This window comes from Syngnathus leptorhynchus, chromosome 5 (genome assembly GCF_054491065.1).
Source record: "Syngnathus leptorhynchus isolate UIUO chromosome 5, UIUO_Slep, whole genome shotgun sequence".
Classification (NCBI taxonomy): domain Eukaryota; kingdom Metazoa; phylum Chordata; class Actinopteri; order Syngnathiformes; family Syngnathidae; genus Syngnathus; species Syngnathus leptorhynchus.
The window spans coordinates 8,121,497-8,141,094 of record NC_141199.1 but is presented as its reverse complement, the minus strand read 5'-3'; the positions used below and the strand labels follow the sequence as shown (position 1 = coordinate 8,141,094).

General features: G+C 41.9%; 1 protein-coding gene across 1 annotated transcript; it reads left to right on the top strand.

Moving 5' to 3' along the window:
* Nucleotides 1-4,060: 4,060 nt before the first annotated feature.
* jupa (junction plakoglobin a) lies at nucleotides 4,061-19,108 on the top strand. Its single transcript, XM_085911872.1, has 16 exons — nucleotides 4,061-4,212; nucleotides 13,416-13,451; nucleotides 13,762-13,929; nucleotides 14,010-14,260; nucleotides 14,378-14,616; nucleotides 14,704-14,905; nucleotides 15,186-15,330; nucleotides 15,524-15,627; nucleotides 15,956-16,294; nucleotides 16,377-16,529; nucleotides 16,607-16,726; nucleotides 16,800-16,950; nucleotides 17,064-17,185; nucleotides 17,267-17,306; nucleotides 17,681-17,819; nucleotides 18,280-19,108. Exons 2-15 carry the CDS (start codon nucleotides 13,439-13,441, stop codon nucleotides 17,815-17,817), a joined length of 2,184 nt encoding a protein of 727 aa, XP_085767998.1. The 5' UTR covers nucleotides 4,061-4,212; nucleotides 13,416-13,438; the 3' UTR covers nucleotides 17,818-17,819; nucleotides 18,280-19,108.
* The last annotated feature ends 490 nt before the right edge of the window (nucleotides 19,109-19,598 follow it).

Here is a 19,598-nt window from a genome sequence, read left to right as displayed (position 1 = left end):
TAATGTTGTTGATGATTATTTAAATTTAAGTGGCAAATAGTGGATTGGCATTGGTTGAATGCATCAGTATTGGTTATCAAATTAAGCCTTATATATATAATTTAAAAAAAAAACTTTACTATGTAACAGGGATCCCCGAGCACAGTGCAGTTCACTCCGCAAAAACAAGTGGCAACAGAACGAAGTTCTAATTTCGAAGTTCTAATTTCCCGAAAACATCGGCATGACGTGCAATCAACATATTGCTATTTCATTTTCATTATAGTTGCTAAAAAGAGGACAATTTAGGACACCAGTACGTACTTCGTACCGTGTCTTTCACACCCACTGACCAGCACTTATATGGAAATTTCCCCTCACAAAGTTGAGTCAGTCAAAACCTGTGTTGCAGAGAATCTAAATGTGCTCAGTCTGTAAAAAGTGTCATACTTACATGTTTCTTTGATTCGCGTTTGTTGTGTGGTAGCAGGCAAAATTGAAGTTTCCCTCAGTAAAGTCGCGATCAGCTGTCACTGCAACTCGTTTGCTTTGTGTTCCATTTGGTCGATGTTGGCGGGCATTGTGGGTAATGTAGTTATTTACGCAGCACGACTTGAGGGGAAGAAAGAGAGAGAGAGAGAGAGAGAGAGAGAGAGAGAGAGAGAGAGAGAGAGAGCGAGAGAGAGAGAGAGAGAGAGAAAGAGAGAGAGAGAGAGAGAGAGAGAGAGAGAGAGAGAGAGAGAGAGAGAGAGAGAGAGAGAGAGAGAGAGCAAGCAAACCCTTCCACACAAAATTGGACTACAATGGATTCTTCCCTTCGCTGTCGACCTCTAGTGTTATTAATCTGAATGACAACGCCTCGTCCTCATTACACGACGTTTTTTCTTGTAACAATTAACAGTAATCTAACAGTGGAATGGATAATAATAAAGAAAATGTTTATATCAAATACTTTTTTCATAATGTAAACGCAACAGTGTATTGACAAGAATAAAACAAAGCATTTTTTGTCATTTACATATAAACATTAAAGTGAACTGTGATGCAAAAGTTTTAACCTTTTTTGTCTCAATTCTTTTTTTCTCATCCTAATTCAAGACTGAGTCAATTAACACTGCTAACATCAATAAACTACAGGAGCGTTTCCTGAGGTCAGCTGACTAAATGGTTCACAGTGAGCAGACAAGACAGCTATCCTTGTGTGTGGTCACTTTGTAAGTAATGATTAATAATTCACCACAGTCTCCATAGATCTAGCTAGTGGCTTCAGGCCACTTCCTCTCCCAAGGACAATGGGACCATTTCCTGCGGTTGTGAGACAGAAGATTAGAAAGGACAAAACAGACCACGCTTATAAATGGGCGTCCAGTGAGACAGACATGCATCATCACAAGCACAATTAATAGATTTTTTTTACAAATTTACAATCAATTCATTCAGATCTACATCCACAATTATCTGCATGGTTGCGCTGCATCGGACATAATTTACACATTCAATAGAATGACCACACTATCAAAAACGAGGGGCCGTTTTTTTCCATGTAAAAGCTGCTGTACACAGTAAATAGTCGATACAATGTTGCCATTTAGGCGCACTGCATTAAAGAAAAATATATATGCCATTAACTTAGGACAACAAACACAAACCGCACTGTAGGATAGTCCAATCATTTTGGAAATATTTGCACTCCTGAAGCAACAACATCAAAATGACAAGGCTGATTTTATTTCAATTCAAATTAGACACTCGATTTGTTTTGCAGTCTATGTGAGTCAGCCAAATTTAGTGATGACGGCACACACAAGGATTTAGGTTTGGCAATATTTACAGGGCACCAACCATTTTCTGGGCAGATCAGGGTGGGCAAATCACTCTTGACACAGCAAGAGTAATCACACAAAATAATCCTTCAGAGACATCAGAGAATTGGGTCTTTGCTGATGTTTAACGTAAGGAAGGGGTGAAGAAAATGCTTAGATTCTGACTGATTGTCACTGTACCCCGCTTTAGTCCCTTAACAACAAACATTGAAATTATGCACATCTTCTCTACCAGAACATCAAATAAGAATTCTTGATCATTGAAAAATCAATACGTACCACAGAGGAACATGAAAATGTTACATTCGTGTGTCTCTTTGCAAGAGATATGGAGCGGGCTGGCCCACATAAAAATCTGCATACATTTGATAATCATGATAACGGCATTAGAAAATAATTATATCAACAAAAACACACACACACAAATAAACAGTGATGTACAGCCAATAAGGATTTTTCAAGAAAAACAGGCATGGTTCCCCCTTAAAAAAAAAAAATAGCAGAAAAATGTATTACAGAAAATAAAAACGTTCTGTTCTTCAAATCAGCCTGTAAAGCATTTCCAATAGTAAAACTTCAATAATATTTTAATTTGATGCATTTAGCTATTTTGTAAGTTACCATGGAACATTTTAAAGTTTGAGACACAATTTTAGAATCGCTTTGTTATTGTTTTCTTTTTATTATTGTTGTTTTCAAAATATGGTTTGGAATTTAAAATCAAGGGAAGCTTCACCTTTAAGGAGGGAGGGAGTTGACATGTTTCTGGGTTCAAAGATATGAAAGGGTTGAAAGAGGGTAGCTTGCTGCTCGCTGCTTGTTGTGTCCTTTGTTGTAGTGAAGAGTCAGAGACATAACTTGCCATATTTCAGTCATGCATTTATTTTTTTTGTGTTTGTTGTTGTTTTTGTCGGTGGTAATGTAATGCCAACCCTAACCCCTAACACACACACACACACACACACACAGCAAACAATTTGAAATGCACCATACAGAAAAAAATACATGAGGACAAACACGATGGTATCACTCTGCAGTGCATGAGTAATTCCATTCCCGACTAAGGTGATTCACTTTGCTTGTCTGGTTTCGTTGTTACTCCATTGAGGCGTGGCCTACTGGTGCATCACACGTCGTGTCAGCACCGCATCTACGTGAGTTAATTGTTTGTTGTAAGCGAGACACTGGAGATGGCAAAAGGACCCTACTTCAATTTAAGTACAAATACTTGTGTAAACAAATACTCTAGTTCAGAGTTGGAAATGTCAACATTTTGTTATACTGTCACTGTGTTATACTGGGTGGGACATTACGTCATTGGATAGAAAACTTTGCTGCAAGCTGCAGAATAATCAAGACTACATGAAGGCAAAACGCCATTATACATTTAAATGCAATACAGCTTTATTTATAAAGCGTCTTTCACAACAGCTGAAGCTGTAGTAGATCAATAACAGCAAAGTCAGTCGAAAGCCCCCCCCAAAAAAAAGCTCAAAAATTGAAATGGGTCTCAAGTTTTAAATATGGACACAGAGGGGACTTGGCTAACATTTAAGGGGAGGTCATTCCAGAGGGAAGGATCGGCAACAGCGAAGGCTCGATCCTCTCTGAGGCTCAGTTTAGTCCTTGGTACTTCCAGCAACGTCTGGTCTGTGTACCTGAGGCACAGGGGAGGTGTGTAAGGGTGGAGCTGAGAGAGGTTAAATGGGGCGAGGCCATTTAACGATTTGAAAACGCATAGCAGTATCTTAAAATAAAACTCTAAAAGGAAATTGGGAACCAGTGGAGGGTGGCCAAAATTGGGGTTATGTGCTCCCGCTTACAAGCTCCAGTTATAGGAGGCGAGCAGTAGCATTTTCGACTAACCCGAGAAAATGCCATGTTTATGAAGGATGGAACCTCGGTGCAGCAAATACAATGGAAATCTAAATTAGTTACTGCAATCTGAAATAATACCCTTATTCCCGGAGATTAGATTTAATTTTACAAAACAGAAACTGGTGGAAGCGCAACGTTATTGTATACCCAGCATACCTAGATAACTGTCAAAGATGAACAGTTCTTTTAAAGGTGGGGGCTTGCTTATCTGAGTGTAATAAACATGAAATGACGCAGCCAGTTCGAGCAGTTCCAGTGAACAATGAGGGAGGCGCAATACATTGGTGGGAGAAAGCAGGGTGGGGTCGCTATGAAGGGGGCGGAGTTTGCTTGGAGGTGACGCGACTGTTGGGGCTTTTTGTGCGTTCTGTGGAGTGAGTGAGAGCGAGGACAACAGTAGTGCTGCAGAGTGGAAGAGAGAAAGAGTGGCAGAAAGTTGCGGAGCTTACCCGATAGTGTGCTGTTTTGAGGGGTAAAAAAAACAAGTCTATCTTGGAATACTCTTCGAATACTCATCTGTGAAATTCGGCAGGTGAGTTTCACCATATGAATATTATTTCTCCTAACTGTGCTTTTTTTTTCCTGGTGTTTTTTTTTGTTTGTTTCTGTGAATGGGAACTTGTAAACTATGTGATCAAACCACTCGTAATTCTTGGAACAATGCATGTCTACGTGTTGCATATTTCAAATGAAGCTTTCTGTTTTTGAAGCCCTATGTTCTATTTCCGCGAGGCTCGCAATGGCTACTGTTTGAGCTGGAGTCATCGACACTTTATGGTTTTCTCCCGTCACTGTGTTTCAGACTTCTCTCTTTGAAATCAAATAGTATTTTAGGGTGGGAGGGGGGAGGCTATGCGTTCAGTATCGATGGTTTCGTGACGTCACTCACTCAGTGGCGAGCGCTCGCAAAGTTCAACGTGTGCGCGTCCGCGTGCGCGTGAGGCAGGTGAATAAATATTTTATTATGTATGTCTTTTCTCATAATTTCAATTCACTTTTTGAGTAAGTGCCATGCCGCTTTGTCTTGCAGAATAGGGGATCTGTATAGCTCAACATTTGTTTTTTTTCTGTGCAGCATGGGAGTACCCCCATTGAGAAATGTATTCGGGCAGAACGAGGTTCGAGAATATAGAATATAGTTCTAAGATATAGAGAATTATTGCAGTATAACTACAGTAACTTACAGTACATAGTGTACATACTGTACCTGTCAATGTGTCAATAACAGGCTCGAGACTTAATATTTGAATTAACCAGTTTTGAAACATGGGGTGATTGCGGTTCAGTACCCCCCAACCAGTACCCCGATTGCGACTTTATATTTTTTTCAAGGTCTTCAAGCAATAAATACATCTCTATAACCATAAGCAATATCAGACTTCTTATGCATAATGGTTTTGGTCTGAGTAAGGCAGTTTATTTATTTATTCTTTTCAGAAATGCTGGTCTGCCCCCGGGCCAGTTTTAGTCCAAATTTACAGACTTGAGTGTTTCCAGTATTGCATATTTGCATATATTGACCTAAATGCAGAAATGAAATAAAGAACCTCAGTGAGATATGATGAGACATAATGTAACAATATGTCATGGGGGGTCCCATAACGGTCATTACACTTTGAGTCCACTGAATCGGTTTTGCATTAGTTCAGTTTTGGGGTCATATGTCACAGTGCTGGACCATTCCTGAGAAACAACTCTTATCGACTCAACTTAATTAGCGTTATCTTACGTAACAATTTAACTCGGTCTTGTAAGCATTCCCTATTAAAGCTTCACATAATTGTACCAAACAAGTTTGTCGTAAACACAAGTCAGATTACAATATACAGACAGCACGGTCTCGCACTGGTTAGCACGTCCGCCTCACAGGTTTCGATTGCAGCTGCAGCCTTCCTGTGTGGCGTTTGCATGTTCAACGTGCCTGCGTGGGTTTCCTCCAGTGCTTTGGTTTCCTCCCACATTCCATAAACATGCATGGTAGGCCGATTGACCTTCCAAATTGCCTCTAGGTCTGATTGTGAGTGTGAATGGTTGTTTGTCTATACGTGCCCTGCGATTGGCTGGTGACCAGTTCAGGGTGTCCCCCGCCTCCTCCACAACCATCTGCCCTACCCACTTGCAACCTTCGCGGTGGTAATGATAAGCAGTTCAGACGATGAATGAATAATATTTACATAATACACAGGATATAAAAACTAGAACCTCCCAACTGACAAGAATGAAGAAGTTTTTTTTTCCCCCGAATTGCAGTATGTGAAGCTTCCATGTACGATATATTGTACTCAACAAGTTCTATCATCGAAACCGAAATAAAGAACCGACTCCAGCCGATTTGATCATTTTGCTACTCTTCAAGCGAAAGTGAATTCACTAAAAAAAAAAAAAAAAAAAACTTTATAGGAGAATATGTATTTTCTTTTTACTTGTTGCTTTGGGCTCATGAAAAATATGGTCATTTTAACCACTGAGACAAACCACAGTAAGAACAATAGTCTGGAGATGAACTTGTTTTCAAAATAGAAGGAGCCTCTAAATTTAAAAACCCCCACACATTTGACCTCAACAGCTAATTCCATATCGGGGCCATGACACATCAGTAATGCCTGACACAAAATAATGAATCATCTCTCCCTTACATGGTCTTACTACAACTCGGAGCCAGCCAAACGTCTGGCGCTGCTGCCAAACGGGCCTTGATATAGTTGCTCCAGGCTTGACAAGAAAACATTTTTCCAATCCTGCTTAGCGGTGGTCACGGGAGCACACATTCCTTTCATTTAACTTCACGAGTAATTCCGCTGAAATCAGCATCAAGCCGAAATGACTTTCATCTCATCCGCCTTTTTCGATGCGATTAAGTCTTGTCGCGTCCAACTTTTTTTTACATCTGTCGATGTAAACTCTGGCGTGGTTTGGCCGTGTAATGAGATTTGATGCTAGTTTCATCAAATCGCATCATCTTTAGTGGCGTGAAACACGAGCCAAGCAACACTGTTGTCCTTTTTGTTTACTATATTTGCAAAGACACCATCACAAAGTCATTTTTTCCAGGAAATCCAGCTTGTTTAAATTGTTGAGTGCGTTGTGTCTGCTGTGCTGCAACAGACAGCCCCCTCCACCCCCCGGGTCTGAAAGCTACACCCGTCTGCTCTCAAAGAGGAAAAGGGGGGTGGATGGGTGCTGGGGGGGCGCAGTAGGGGGTGACTTGCCTTAGATTTCACCGATACAGCTGTGATGGCACAGTGATAATCTCTCCCCTCCTGCTTAATTCCCTCATACTGTCCTACATTAGCAGAGCAAGGGGGCCAGGAGATCCTTGCGTTTATAAATAGGTCTACACTTCGTAAAGGGGATTACTCTACGGCATGTAGCCTAACCTCTTTGTTTGCTTGGAATAATTCATTTTCCTTTGGATTCAGTGTCTCCCCCCCCCCCTCCCTCAATTGTTGGTGTACAGGCTCAGTCGCAGCCTGGCGTACATGTCGCGTGGCCTGTTATGTGTTCGCATATCACCTTGCCGCTATGCTCTGGTGTTCCCGTAGAGTAAAGAACGCAGGGAGATAAAGTTTCTGGATGGCCTTCAGGCTTCACTCGACTGTAGGTGGTTTTATCGGCATCAAAGTAGGCTAAAGGACTTCCAGTGGATTACATTTATATTTTCATCTGGCAATTTCCCTAGCTCCAGCTTCAAAAACATAAATGTTTAGGCAGTATAAAAAAGTTTTCCAGTGAAATCTGAATTAGTTTCACTTAAGTCTACTTGAAGCAAAAGCTATAGGGCCATCAAGATTACATTCCACCTCATGCATATATTATCATTGCTGTCATTACGGGCCGTGTATCTCAAGCAAGAGGCTATAAACTTGAATTTGGTTTAATAATTCCTTTTTACTGAACCCTGGTGTCTTTGCTCATTTCCTTCTGGAGAGCAAAGCACAAGGGTGTGGTTCTCAAATCAGCAGGGACACCGACTGTACTTGTTGGATAATAAATATAAAAACACGGCAGCATCTCAAATGGAAAGCATTGTTTTGTTTTTTTTCTCTTGTTTTGTCTTTACAAACTTTTGATGTTTAATGTATTTGTTGCTTCGGTTCTGAGCAGGCTTTGTACTTTTCAACTGAGCAGCGCATTCTTTACGCTGCCATTACACGTTCCCCCTGTTCTCTCAGGCAATCTTCGTCTATTGAGATTGTATTCTCCCTGAAAAATTCATTATCTGTCAGAACGCCTCACTGTGCAACCACACACTGATGCGTGGCGGTTTTGAGCTTAAAGTGCTTGTCCGTCCGTCTGTTTGTCCGTTCCCATACATGGCTTTGGCCACCACACTTGGCCACTGAGCACAGACGTTTCTGCTTCTTTGGTTGCAACCAATAGAGACACTTGAATCCCAGGTTGTTTTTCACACTGACAGCAGTAGTGGGACAATACCGCTACTCTTTCCCATTCTTGAACACAGTAACGCTTCTGTGTTCAGTCACATACTTTGTTCCTCTTCATTTCCTTTCAACCTGCAACCAAACGTTTCATTGGATGAGATTTATGGAGCTACAAATGCAAAAGTGGAAAAAAAAATTCTTCAGCTCAAACATTTGAAAATGGATATTGTGCAAAATTTGGGTTAGGTAGTATTTTGTGGAATTTAGTCATTTGATGACTTCCTGATACAGAAGAAAAGCTTGCAACATCAGCTTTCCCGCAAACAAATGAGAAATGTTGAATGATTGACTCGTATCATTTATTTCATCTCATTGTATCAGCCAGTATGTTAGAAAAGAAGAATATTTCCAAATTTGGTTTCCATCAAATATTACGGTGGGTGAGTGATGCAGCAGATGGGCCATGCCACAACTTCATTGCGGCTAGCTTGGCCAGAACTGAGCAGCACAGAGCAGAGGGCTCAAGAACCTCTTTGCTTGGCAAACATCCAGCCGTTGCAACTCAAAGAGCAGAATCTATCATCCACATATTGCAATCGACTTAAAGTGTTGTCATCCATGTTTACCTTAATGTAACTCCACACGGCTTCTACCTGGAAGTTATATGTCAGGCTGGTGAAGTGGTAAAAGTATTGCAGTATCAGATTTTTACAAGTGCATTCAGAGGACATCCCAGACATGAATGTGCACGTTTGTCATGAGAACAATTACAGTTGTGTAACTTCAAAGAATTGAAAGAGTCCTGTGGCTCAATATATTGTGGTGACTGACCCACAAGGGAGAGACAAGTACGGTACTTTTAAGGCAGGCGAGGGAGTTGTACAGTAGTACATATTTTTGGGTGTAAAGGGAGTGTCTAATTTACTTGAAAGAGTTGAAAGGGAGTGGCTGACTTGCCTGATGCGACAACTCTTCGTTTTGTTGTGCAGAGGCAGAGACACTTTGTCGGCTTCTCATTATTTACCGCATTCCCACAATTTCTTGGTTTCTTGATCTCTCTGTTAAAATAAATCAAGAAAAACATTAATGCATCGTTAAGAGTTTGTTTGTTAAGAGTTAAGTTTGGAGTGTTTTTTAAATTTCTTGTAAAATATGTCCTTTTCATCCTTGTTTTGTTGTGCCACATACATTTAGTATTTTATACATCACACCAGATGCTGGAGGTGATGTCATAAAATTTTAATATTTGATTGTAGGCTGTGTGGAAAGCACCTCAAATATGCGAGGCCAAATACACTCCTCGCCATTTTCGTCTTTCTTTATCAACCTCGTGTAATCTGATACTGCACAACACATAGGCCCCTCCTTAGAGACGTTTCCTTTGATTCACAATAGATTGCTCCCCACGCTATTTTCCAGCCACCAAACTGCTTCTTTTGGCCACAGTCAACCAATTGGAAGTAGCACAGTAGTATTTCATTCACTGGTGTGCATGCTCTCCTTGAGCGTGTTGCTGGCAATGTTTCCAGATCAGCCAAAGAGGGGGAGCTGGTTGTTGCTGTATCTGCCACTTTTAGACACATTTAATTTGTGTGTTGCACAACGGAGCATCAGAGTGTCATTTTCCATTCTTTCCCCGAGCTTTTGGCATCTTGCTTTTGCTGTCGTCTGGTTTCCATCATCTGTCTGTTCTAGTCAATTTACCAAAACATTCTCTCTCACTGTGTTTTGCTCAAATTAAGGCCAGCAACTGTGAAGCCCATCACATAATTCCCCGATAAGTGCGTCTCTAAAGTTTTGTGGCTATCAAACTTTTGCTTAAGTACAGCTTTTTCAAATAAATGTCTCCTCACGAATCCAGCACTGGTGTTAGGTAATTTCGAGCACTTCCTGTCATTCGCCACATTGAATCCATTAGCCGTGCATCACTTCACATTCCCCCATATTGATTGATTACAAACATCTATCCCTTTAAGCCCTTTTATATTGCTGAAGCTTTTGTTAGGCATGAGTTAGGGCATGTGTGACTTTGGTACCAGCAAGGTTAGTGGTGTGTTAAGATGTAGCCTCTTGCTATGTCAAGAGGACTGGACTGTGCTGATGTCTTTAAGTTATTGTGGAAATGATAAAGTCGGTCTTTAGCGTAGGGGTCAGGAGTTGCGTGTTTTCCGGAGCCAGACGATACTTCTAATACTTAATCTGTTTTCGTGCAGATGGTGCAAGCATTGCAGATGTGTGATAGCATAATCTGCTTTATTTGCTCGTCAGTCTATAAACATGACATTAGCAAGCCTGTTAAAAATTAAGACCAAACAAAGTACCTTATTGGTTGATGTTAGTATGTTTTTGTTGAATGCAAATGCAACAATTTTGAAATGAAAGTGAAACTGAAATAACACCTTATTGAATAAAAGCAGACAGAGGGCATATTTATGTCCTTAAAAACAGGGATTATTCTCTTTGCAATCAAAAACACAAAGGAGAAGCTTTTGCGGTTTTTTTTTTAGATCATGCATGTAACATTTATCATCAAGGTGGCTTGTTTGCCATTTATGCAAGGTTGTATTTTATTTGTTTCCAATACAAACTAAAAAAATACTTTTGGTATTCTAAAATAGCATCAAATTATTCCAGTTTCATATTTACCATGACATAACTTGATTTTTCAAGTAAATAACACGCAATATACCTCAGCGTATGTTGAACTCAATACTAATTTTCAAAGTCATATCTCAAGCAAAAGACACATTTTTGTAGTATGTATGTTGAGATCCACTCTGAAGTGGAACCAGCATTCATCTCCAACCCCCTGGGCCTCCTGCCTGAGCTGATTCATTCCTGCTGTGACAGAAAGAAGCGCTTAGGCCAGCAAAGTCCAAATCTGGCTCACTGGAATGTCTTTTACAAGTACACTCAGTGTGAAAATGCAAAAGTGTTTTTCCTATCTATTAGACTTTAATGGCTAATGGTCAGCGCTTGAGTGAGGCCTTCCAGTAAACTGTTGGGTGTATTCTTCCCAATCATTTCATGCGTACCCCCCCCCCCCCCCCCCCCCCCCCCCCCACACACACACACACACACGCTAATGCCACACCCCTATTGAGAGCTTGTCACTTCTTGGGAGTGTGGAGACACTCCCTGTCTAGCATGCCTGAGTGATGGGGGAGCAGTTAAGTTTCTCATGATTAAGCACTTCATGACAATTTCCATTGTGACTGAAGCGTCTTCAGAAATGAATGAGCAAGTCGTTGGGATAAATTTAACAAGTGAGGTTTGGGGGGGGGTGAAAAACATGAGCAGTGGACAGTGCGAATGTATTATGTCTGTGTGGAATGTCACGGTAGCGTTTTAGCAGCGCTGCTCAACAACATAAGCCAAGCGTTTCTGTTGCAACTTGTTCACCTGTGCACTTTTGTTCAACTGAAAAGAAGCCCCTCATCTCATGCTCCACATGGAAGACGTTGCTCAACGAGACAGCGGGCGTTTTCCTTCTTAGGAAAGCACGTTGCTCTACGTAATTGTGCTGATGCCGCAATGTAGTTACTTATTAACTAGGAGAAACCAAAGTCCACCCAGAAGTACACAAGAAGAAACTTGAACTTTGATAGTATCATGATTGAAAATTTGTGGGTATCAAACAAAGCTAACTGAACCTTTATTTTGCCATCAGGTGGGTCAGCAAATCAAATCCCCTACTGACCACGGGCCAATGCAGGTTTTTTTTTTTTTTTGGGTTACCTTGGTGATATGCGGGTGTGTCGCAGCATCGTAACAGTTCGCTAAACTCACTGCCCTGGAAAACAAAACCAACAACGACTAAACGCTGGCTGGGATTAACAGGAAACTTGTGCTATTTCCATTGCGGTTTATCAGCAAAGTATTTCTGTGGGTGCATATCTCTGTGTTGATAAACAGACTTTGGTCACTTACCACCCTAATGGGCAAGAGGCCACACCCAATAGGAGTGATTTACACGCATATGAGTCATTGCCTTATCATGTCGCATGTTAGTGCAAGTAAGTAGTCAAGGCGCCTGGTTAGGCAGGATCTGCAGCTCCGCACAACTGTTGAGACAGTGACTCTAGGCAACTGGAGTCTGCACAGAGAGAAAAAAAAAACAAGAACTCAAAATGGGTTTGTTTGTGTTGTTTGTCTAAACTATACAAATTGCAATGGCTCTGACCCTAAAACTACGTAAAATATTATCCCTGACATAAACATTGGTTCTTTATATTAAGCCATGGGCTAAATGCTAACTTTGATACAATAGACCTCCAAATGTTGACTTGGTTTGAATATATCCACAGATGAAACCAGGAGATGGTATTTACCTGAACGAATCGTGCAAATCATTTCAGTGTCTTGTATCTCATTAAAAGTCCTCAAAAGACTTTTAAAGTGTGAACGCCCGGGCGTCCGATGAAGCATCGGCTTTATTCTTTGTACATGCGAAGGGCACAGTGGATGCTTTGTGTTATCACTCAGATGTCTGAGACTATTAAAAATGCAGATGTTTCTGTGATGAGGAGAGATTCTGTGGTGGACGATATCGCAGCTGCAAGAATGAGCAGGAAGAAAACATTCCTTCATGCCTGCTTTTTTTTTTTTCCTGTTTTGTTTGATATCATTCAAGAAAGCAGTAGGCTGGAAATAAGTAGCTTGTGTATGCGGAGAACATGAGAAATGGAGCAAGAGTAAGAAATTTGATAATGCTTTTATCGTACACTGCTACAAAAACGAGTTCATATGAAAAGGGTGTTTTGTAAAGACGGGAAGTCTTTATACCAGACATGCTCTGACAAATGCCTGTTACGTCATCGGAATGCTGATTAAACACACTATCGACATCTCGAAAAATCCCTGGGATGTCGGATCTCTTTTTGTCCACCGAGCAACTTCTCGATATTTGTCAGTAGTTTCAGATGCAGGCGTTTGTGAGATGAGCTTGGGTGCGACATTCACAGAACGCATTTCACATGTACACGTGTACACACTCTGCCCTAAAACCAGTGGGACAGGTTCCAGTTTGTGGTGTGTCAGCAGTAGGCTGCTCCCAAAACTTTTTTTTTTTTTTGGGCGTAGGCTTGAGGTGAGAGGTCAGAAAGCCTAGCGAGCATTCCTAATTTACAGAAGCCTCTAATTTTAATCTATTACTTGACTCGACTTCTCACAAATTGTTGTTAGCTGAAGGGGAGGCACAGCTTTCAAATATGCTCGCTTCCACTCTCGTTTGAAAAAAAAAAGGAAGGCTTATTTATCTGTGTTCTTGCAACAGCAATAAGAGGAAATGTGTCATTGTAAATACAGAACAAGATGATAAATACAATATTCTTGTCTTTTTTTTTCCTTCTAGGTGTTTAACTACAGGAGACAAGGATGTCTATGCCATGTAAGTCTGATTTTAATTTTTATTCTCTTCAATGTTTCATTCATTTCCTATCACTGATCTACAAATTCTAATGTTGGGAGTAGGATGCTCCTTCCAAGTCATGTTATCATTCATTTAGTTTCTTAATACAACATAAGTATAAAAGCTGATTTCATAAAAATGGCAGTCTGTGGATGATTGAATCGTTACATAAAGGATAAGTGCAAAATCCAATCAAGTGTAGCAGAATAAACAAGATCTTGAAACGATTTAAGACACAATAGAACAATTTGGTCTGACATTGGGCGGTTCCTGCCTTCGTATGTGACAGTGGGTGAGCTCGATAGCGGGGTAACTAAGGTGACGGAGTGGCAGGAGACGAGGTACGGATATGACTCGGGGATCCAGTCTGGAGCCAACACTGTCCGAGATGACAACGGCGACTTAACCAACTCCAAGCAGTACACCGTGACCACCACTGTCACGACAGAACCGGCAGGTATGACCCAAAAAAAAGCTCCGAGCATCTCGCGCAGCCTCTCGGGCGTTCTCACGATGAGTGTCTTCATTCGGTTCCAGACTCCCAGTATGTGTTGACCAGAGGTCAGCGGGTGCGGGCCGCTATGTTCCCCGAGACGCTGGAAGACAGCACCACCATCTTGACTACAACCCAAACAGATCTGAACCAAATGACCAACGTCCAACGGCTGGCCGAGCCCTCCCAGATGCTCAAGGCAGCAATCATTCATCTGATCAACTACCAAGATGACGCTGAGCTCGCCACACGTGCTGTGCCTGAGCTCACCAAACTGCTCAATGATGAAGATCAGGTAATCTTGGTTGACATTTCCATCTCATTTCCTCTCTTGTATTGAAGAGTTGCTTCAGACTTTAGCATTCTCTCGAATCTTTATATCAACCGATGGGAATGACGGTCTTTCCGTCAGGTGGTGGTCAGCAAAGCAGCCCAGATTGTCAACCAGCTAACCCGCAAGGAGGCGTCCCGCCACGCGCTGATGCAGTCGCCTCAGATGGTGGCCGCAGTGGTGCGAGCCATGCAGAACACCAATGACATGGAAACAGCCAGAGCCACAACCAGCATTCTCCACAATCTTTCCCACAAACGAGAGGGCCTGCTCTCCATTTTCAAGTCTGGTGGCATCCCCGCGCTCGTCCGCATGCTCAGGTACACGAGCAAGTCCGAACTGGAATGGCCCAAGCATTTGCTGCTGTTTGAGCCTCGCACTTCAAAGATGTTGTGATGTCCCCTCAGCTCCCCCGTGGAATCAGTGCTCTTCTACGCCATCACAACCCTACACAACCTGCTCCTGCACCAGGAGGGAGCCAAAATGGCGGTCCGCTTGGCTGACGGCCTACAGAGGATGGTCCCTCTTCTAAAGAAAAGCAACCCCAAGTTTTTGGCCATCACTACCGACTGTCTGCAACTGCTATCTTACGGCAATCAGGAGAGCAAGGTGCGTGCACAAGTCCACGTTGTACTTTGTCGTGTGTGAGGTTTGATTTGGGTGTGGCATATGTGCACGGTTAAGGTTAAGTCAGGTTTGGGTGTGGTTCTTAGAATCAAGTGTGAAATTATTTGGCATGCTTGGACAGGTCATAGCTTTATTCAAAGTCTACACACAGTGAGAAGGAAAGACCTTAGCCAAACGTGATTACCTAACTATGCGCCTCATGTCTCAGCACATTTCTGTCTTCCTGTATAGCTATATAATACATAGAATATTTATGTAACAGCTCATCATCCTTGCCAACGGGGGTCCCGAGGGTCTTGTTCACATCATGAGGAACTACAACTACGAAAAGCTGCTGTGGACCACAAGCCGCGTTCTCAAAGTCCTGTCTGTGTGCCCCAGCAACAAACCTGCCATTGTAGAAGCTGGTGTGTGAGAAATGTCTATTCAGTATACACACACACACACACACGTACACCTGCGTGCATAAGCCAGTCATGCAGGTGTGGCGACTCTTTGTCGACGTGGCTAATGGCTTCTCAGTAACCGCGAAGTCTCATGACAGCATATTTTATGAGATGGCGTGCTTGTGAGCTGATGTGTGCCTGTGTTCGCCCCTAGGTGGGATGCAGGCTCTGGGGAAGCACCTGACTGGCGGCAGCCAGCGTGTAATGCAGAACTGCCTCTGGACACTGAGGAACCTGTCTGATGCTGCCACCAAGCAGGTGTGTTTTTTTTCTTTTCGAGTTATGTTCCCCTCTTTTACAGGCATGGACAAACTAAGCACCTAGTTAAAGACTGGGGTAGTATTTGTTCATCATTGTTTCTGGAGTACTATTGAGGTAGAACTGAGTAACAAAAATGAAATATTTCAAACTGAGGTTGTTTATTCAGACTCTACATTTTTTTATGACCTAATTATTTCGCTTCATACGAATTTTTGAACCGTTTTGACAGATGTTCAGTTAAATCGTACATAATCTTTGTATCTGGCATTTTATTATCTTGTTTAAGTGATTTCACGTGACAATATATCTCCGTGTGATATTTCAGGAGGGCATGGATGGCCTGCTGCAGGTTTTGGTCAACCTGCTGAGCTCTGATGACATCAACATGCTCACCTGCGCCACTGGGATCTTGTCTAATCTCACGTGCAACAATGCCTACAATAAAACTCTGGTCACCCAGAGCAACGGCATCGAGGCGCTCATCCACGCCATACTGCGCGCCGGCGAGAAAGAAGATGTGACCGAGCCTGCCATTTGCGCCCTGCGTCACCTGACGTCCCGCCACCAGCAGGCTGAGATGGCGCAGAACGCAGTGAGGAGGCACTACGGCATCCCGGCCATCGTCAAGCTCCTCAACCAGCCCTACTACTGGCCAGTTATTAAGGTAGCACGATATATATATATAAAGATTAAAAAAAGTTTTTTTTTTTTCTCACAGTGTTGTGACTTGTTTTCCTTTCCCAAAGGCTGTGGTTGGCTTGATCCGTAACTTGGCCCTGTGCCCGGACAACCAGGCCCCACTGAGGGACGCGGGCGCCATCCCCCGCCTGGTCAACCTGTTGCTCAAAGCCCACCAGGATGCTCAGAAACATGGCTCGTCCAGCAAGCAGACATACCAGGTCCATAATTCAACACTTTTAAACAGCGCCACTTGGTGCGGATAAATATTTGGACAAATATGTGAACCTCTTGTCAGGATGGAGTGAGGATGGAAGAGATCGTGGAGGGCTGTACAGGAGCGCTTCACATTCTGGCCAGAGATCCTGTCAACAGAGCAGAGATTGCCAACATGCAGACCATTCCTCTTTTTGTTCAGGTAGCAGAAGCCCCAACACTTTTTTTTTCCAGTGCCTTATTTGTTATTCTAAAATCTCCTCCCTCTCGCCCAGCTTCTCTACTCACCAGTAGACAATGTAAAGCGTGTGGCGGCGGGCGTTCTGTGCGAACTAGCTCTGGACAAACAATCCGCAGAGGCCATTGATGGCGAGGGAGCGTCTGCCCCGCTGATGGAGCTGCTCCACTCAGACAACGAAGGCATCGGTAGGACGTTTCACGTTTAACGTCACCTCATGTAGTGTAATAATAATCCGTTAGCATCAAAGTCATATGTGAACTGTGACTGTGAACCTTCCGCTATTTGATTTCCTCACCAGCCACATACGCCGCTGCCGTCCTCTTCCGCATCTCCGAGGATAAGAGCGCCGAGCACAAGAAGAGAGTTTCCAGGGAGCTCACACACTCCATGTTCAAGAACGACCCTGCCGCCTGGGAGATGGTGAGTTTCCAGCTCCCACCACCAGCAGTAGTGGTGTCTTGTTTGAATTCTCTTACCATGCTTTATCTGACCTTCTTGCAGGCCCACAACAGTGTCAACATGGAAGCATCCTACCAAGAGGGTGAGTACATAAGACAGGAATGTGCATACACAGCATTTTAGTCAGTATTAACCTCAAGAGCAGCCCACACATACACTGTCTTCAACTTACGGTCACACAAGAGACGATCTTCCAGGAAATACACACTCATTAATTAAATGCATATGATGAGTCAGAAGGTCACTCTGTGTTCACTAGTGAGCACAAAGAGTGGATTAGTATGTGGCCCTTAACCTACTCAAGGATGTCAAATGAATACTCAAACAGCTTTCCATACTCTTTTCCCTCTGCAACCGCACATCAGAAACTTTTTTTTTCCCCCTTCCACCATCATAAAAACAACAGCAGCAGCTGGTGTCAATATCGAGATGGAAAATGTGCTCATGTCTTTGCAGAGATGGACGTTCCTTTTCAAAACTTTGGCGGCTACGGCGGTGACATTCCCATGGACGCCGTGGACGGAACCATGATGCATGACGATTACGGCACCAACATGGTTTACGACAGACAACAGCAGTTTGAGCCTTACTAAAGGTCGGCACGTCGCCCAGAAACATGAATGTCGTTGGACCGTATGCCATAAATGTAATTGGCATTATATAACAGCACAGCCTATCAGTTTGATAATAAATCAGCTCTGCATTTAACAGCACAGGGAATTAAACACAGCAACAAAATATTCTCCTCTTTAAAAAAAATCCCTCATAGCATTGAAAGGTTACATAAGTCAAAAATACAATACTTAAACCTTTTGATACTCATTTTTATAGCAAGGGGGCTCAGAAACTTACATTGTTGTCATAGCAACACATTTTATTTTTCAGATTAAAGCCATCCAATCATTAATATTTCCTTTCACTGTATTATTTTTGCCATTTTAATTCCAAAATACACTTCACAAGAAGTGTAATATCACAAATTACTGTTGAAGATGATCTCTTAAATAACCTCCCAAAATATTTTCTACAGTTGTTTCTTTCTTTCCTTTCCACAGATCCAAGAGAGGAAAAACTTCCAGAAAATTGGGCCCCTGGGCTAGAATGGAACAAAGCTCTTGATTCCTTTTCTATGTAATATCATCGAGTACGGGACTCCTAATCTTAACAGGGCTTGCATATGTTTTATATCCTAACATTGCTGAGGATCATTTACTCACGCTTGAAAAAAAAAAAGTTCTAAGATTGTGTGTTTTGGAGCGTGTCTGTGTTTCTGCTTTTGGGTGGGTAATCTATGCCAAAGAGATTTATTTCATTTTGTGAAGGTCACATAGATTGCTTTTTTTTTTTTTTTTCTTCATAATAAAAAGAGAACTAGTTGACAACACTGCCGCAGGTGGAACTGTGTGAACCTGCTCCTCTTTCTTTATAATGCCTTTAAAAGTTGTGACAATATAGCGTCAACTTTCTCCCGCTTTAACTGCAAAGTAACATACAGGTTGCTTTGAGTTTGCCACATATGCAGAGAACAAATGGAGAAGGAGAAAGAGAGAGAGGAGCAAATGTTGCGAAACGAGATGAGGCTTTTTATCAATTGTTTCTCACATTATTTTCTTTTATATTTTAGGGGGAAAAGGATTGCTTAGCCAGAATAATAACAAATGTCAGTTTTAACCAAAAAGAAGAGCTTGTGTGTATAACTAGTTATGATTTGATGTCAAAACTCTGATTGACGCATTGGTTCAACAGATCGACTGATTTCTTTTTTGTGGATTTAATATAGTCGGGATGCCAGCTGGAGAAACACTACTGACAGGGAAATTTGTACTTAACTCAGAGTTTTTACTGAAATTTTGTTAAATAAAATTAAAGGTTATATTAAATCTACCTGTCTATGTTTTGGTTTTCTTTTGAGTTGGGAAGAACTCAATTGCCTGTTTCAGCTTGAACTCGAGCTTTTTTCATGAACAATGATGCACTAATTATCCACGAGTGCAGGAATTTGACAACATAAAATACATAAAAACAATAGTTGACAAATGAGGCATCTGACACACTAAAAGCTCATCACAAAGACCCTCATTGTTTTTCTGGTTAATATGAAAACTAAATATCTTTTAAATTGATTGTTGCAGGGAATTAAAAAAAAAACAAGTGAATCAAAAGTAGTAGATTTACTCTCAACTACAGTAGTTTGCTGTCTAAAAAACAGCAGCTAAGTTCAGTTAAGGACTACACGTGCATAGACCTCACATTCACACCTAACGATAATTTATTGTGTTCAATACAACTGACGGGATGAATACGCAAACACTTCACGGGACGGCCAGGTCAAAGTCTTATGTAACAAACTTGGCTAATACTAAAGGACCAAAGA

Excerpts from the sequence above, each read along its gene's own strand:
- jupa (XM_085911872.1), top strand. Across the intron at positions 14,617-14,703 it reads GCGCTCGTCCGCATGCTCAG|CTCCCCCGTGGAATCAGTGC; the intron begins GTACACGAGCAA and ends ATGTCCCCTCAG. Across the intron at positions 17,186-17,266 it reads ACCCTGCCGCCTGGGAGATG|GCCCACAACAGTGTCAACAT; the intron begins GTGAGTTTCCAG and ends ACCTTCTTGCAG.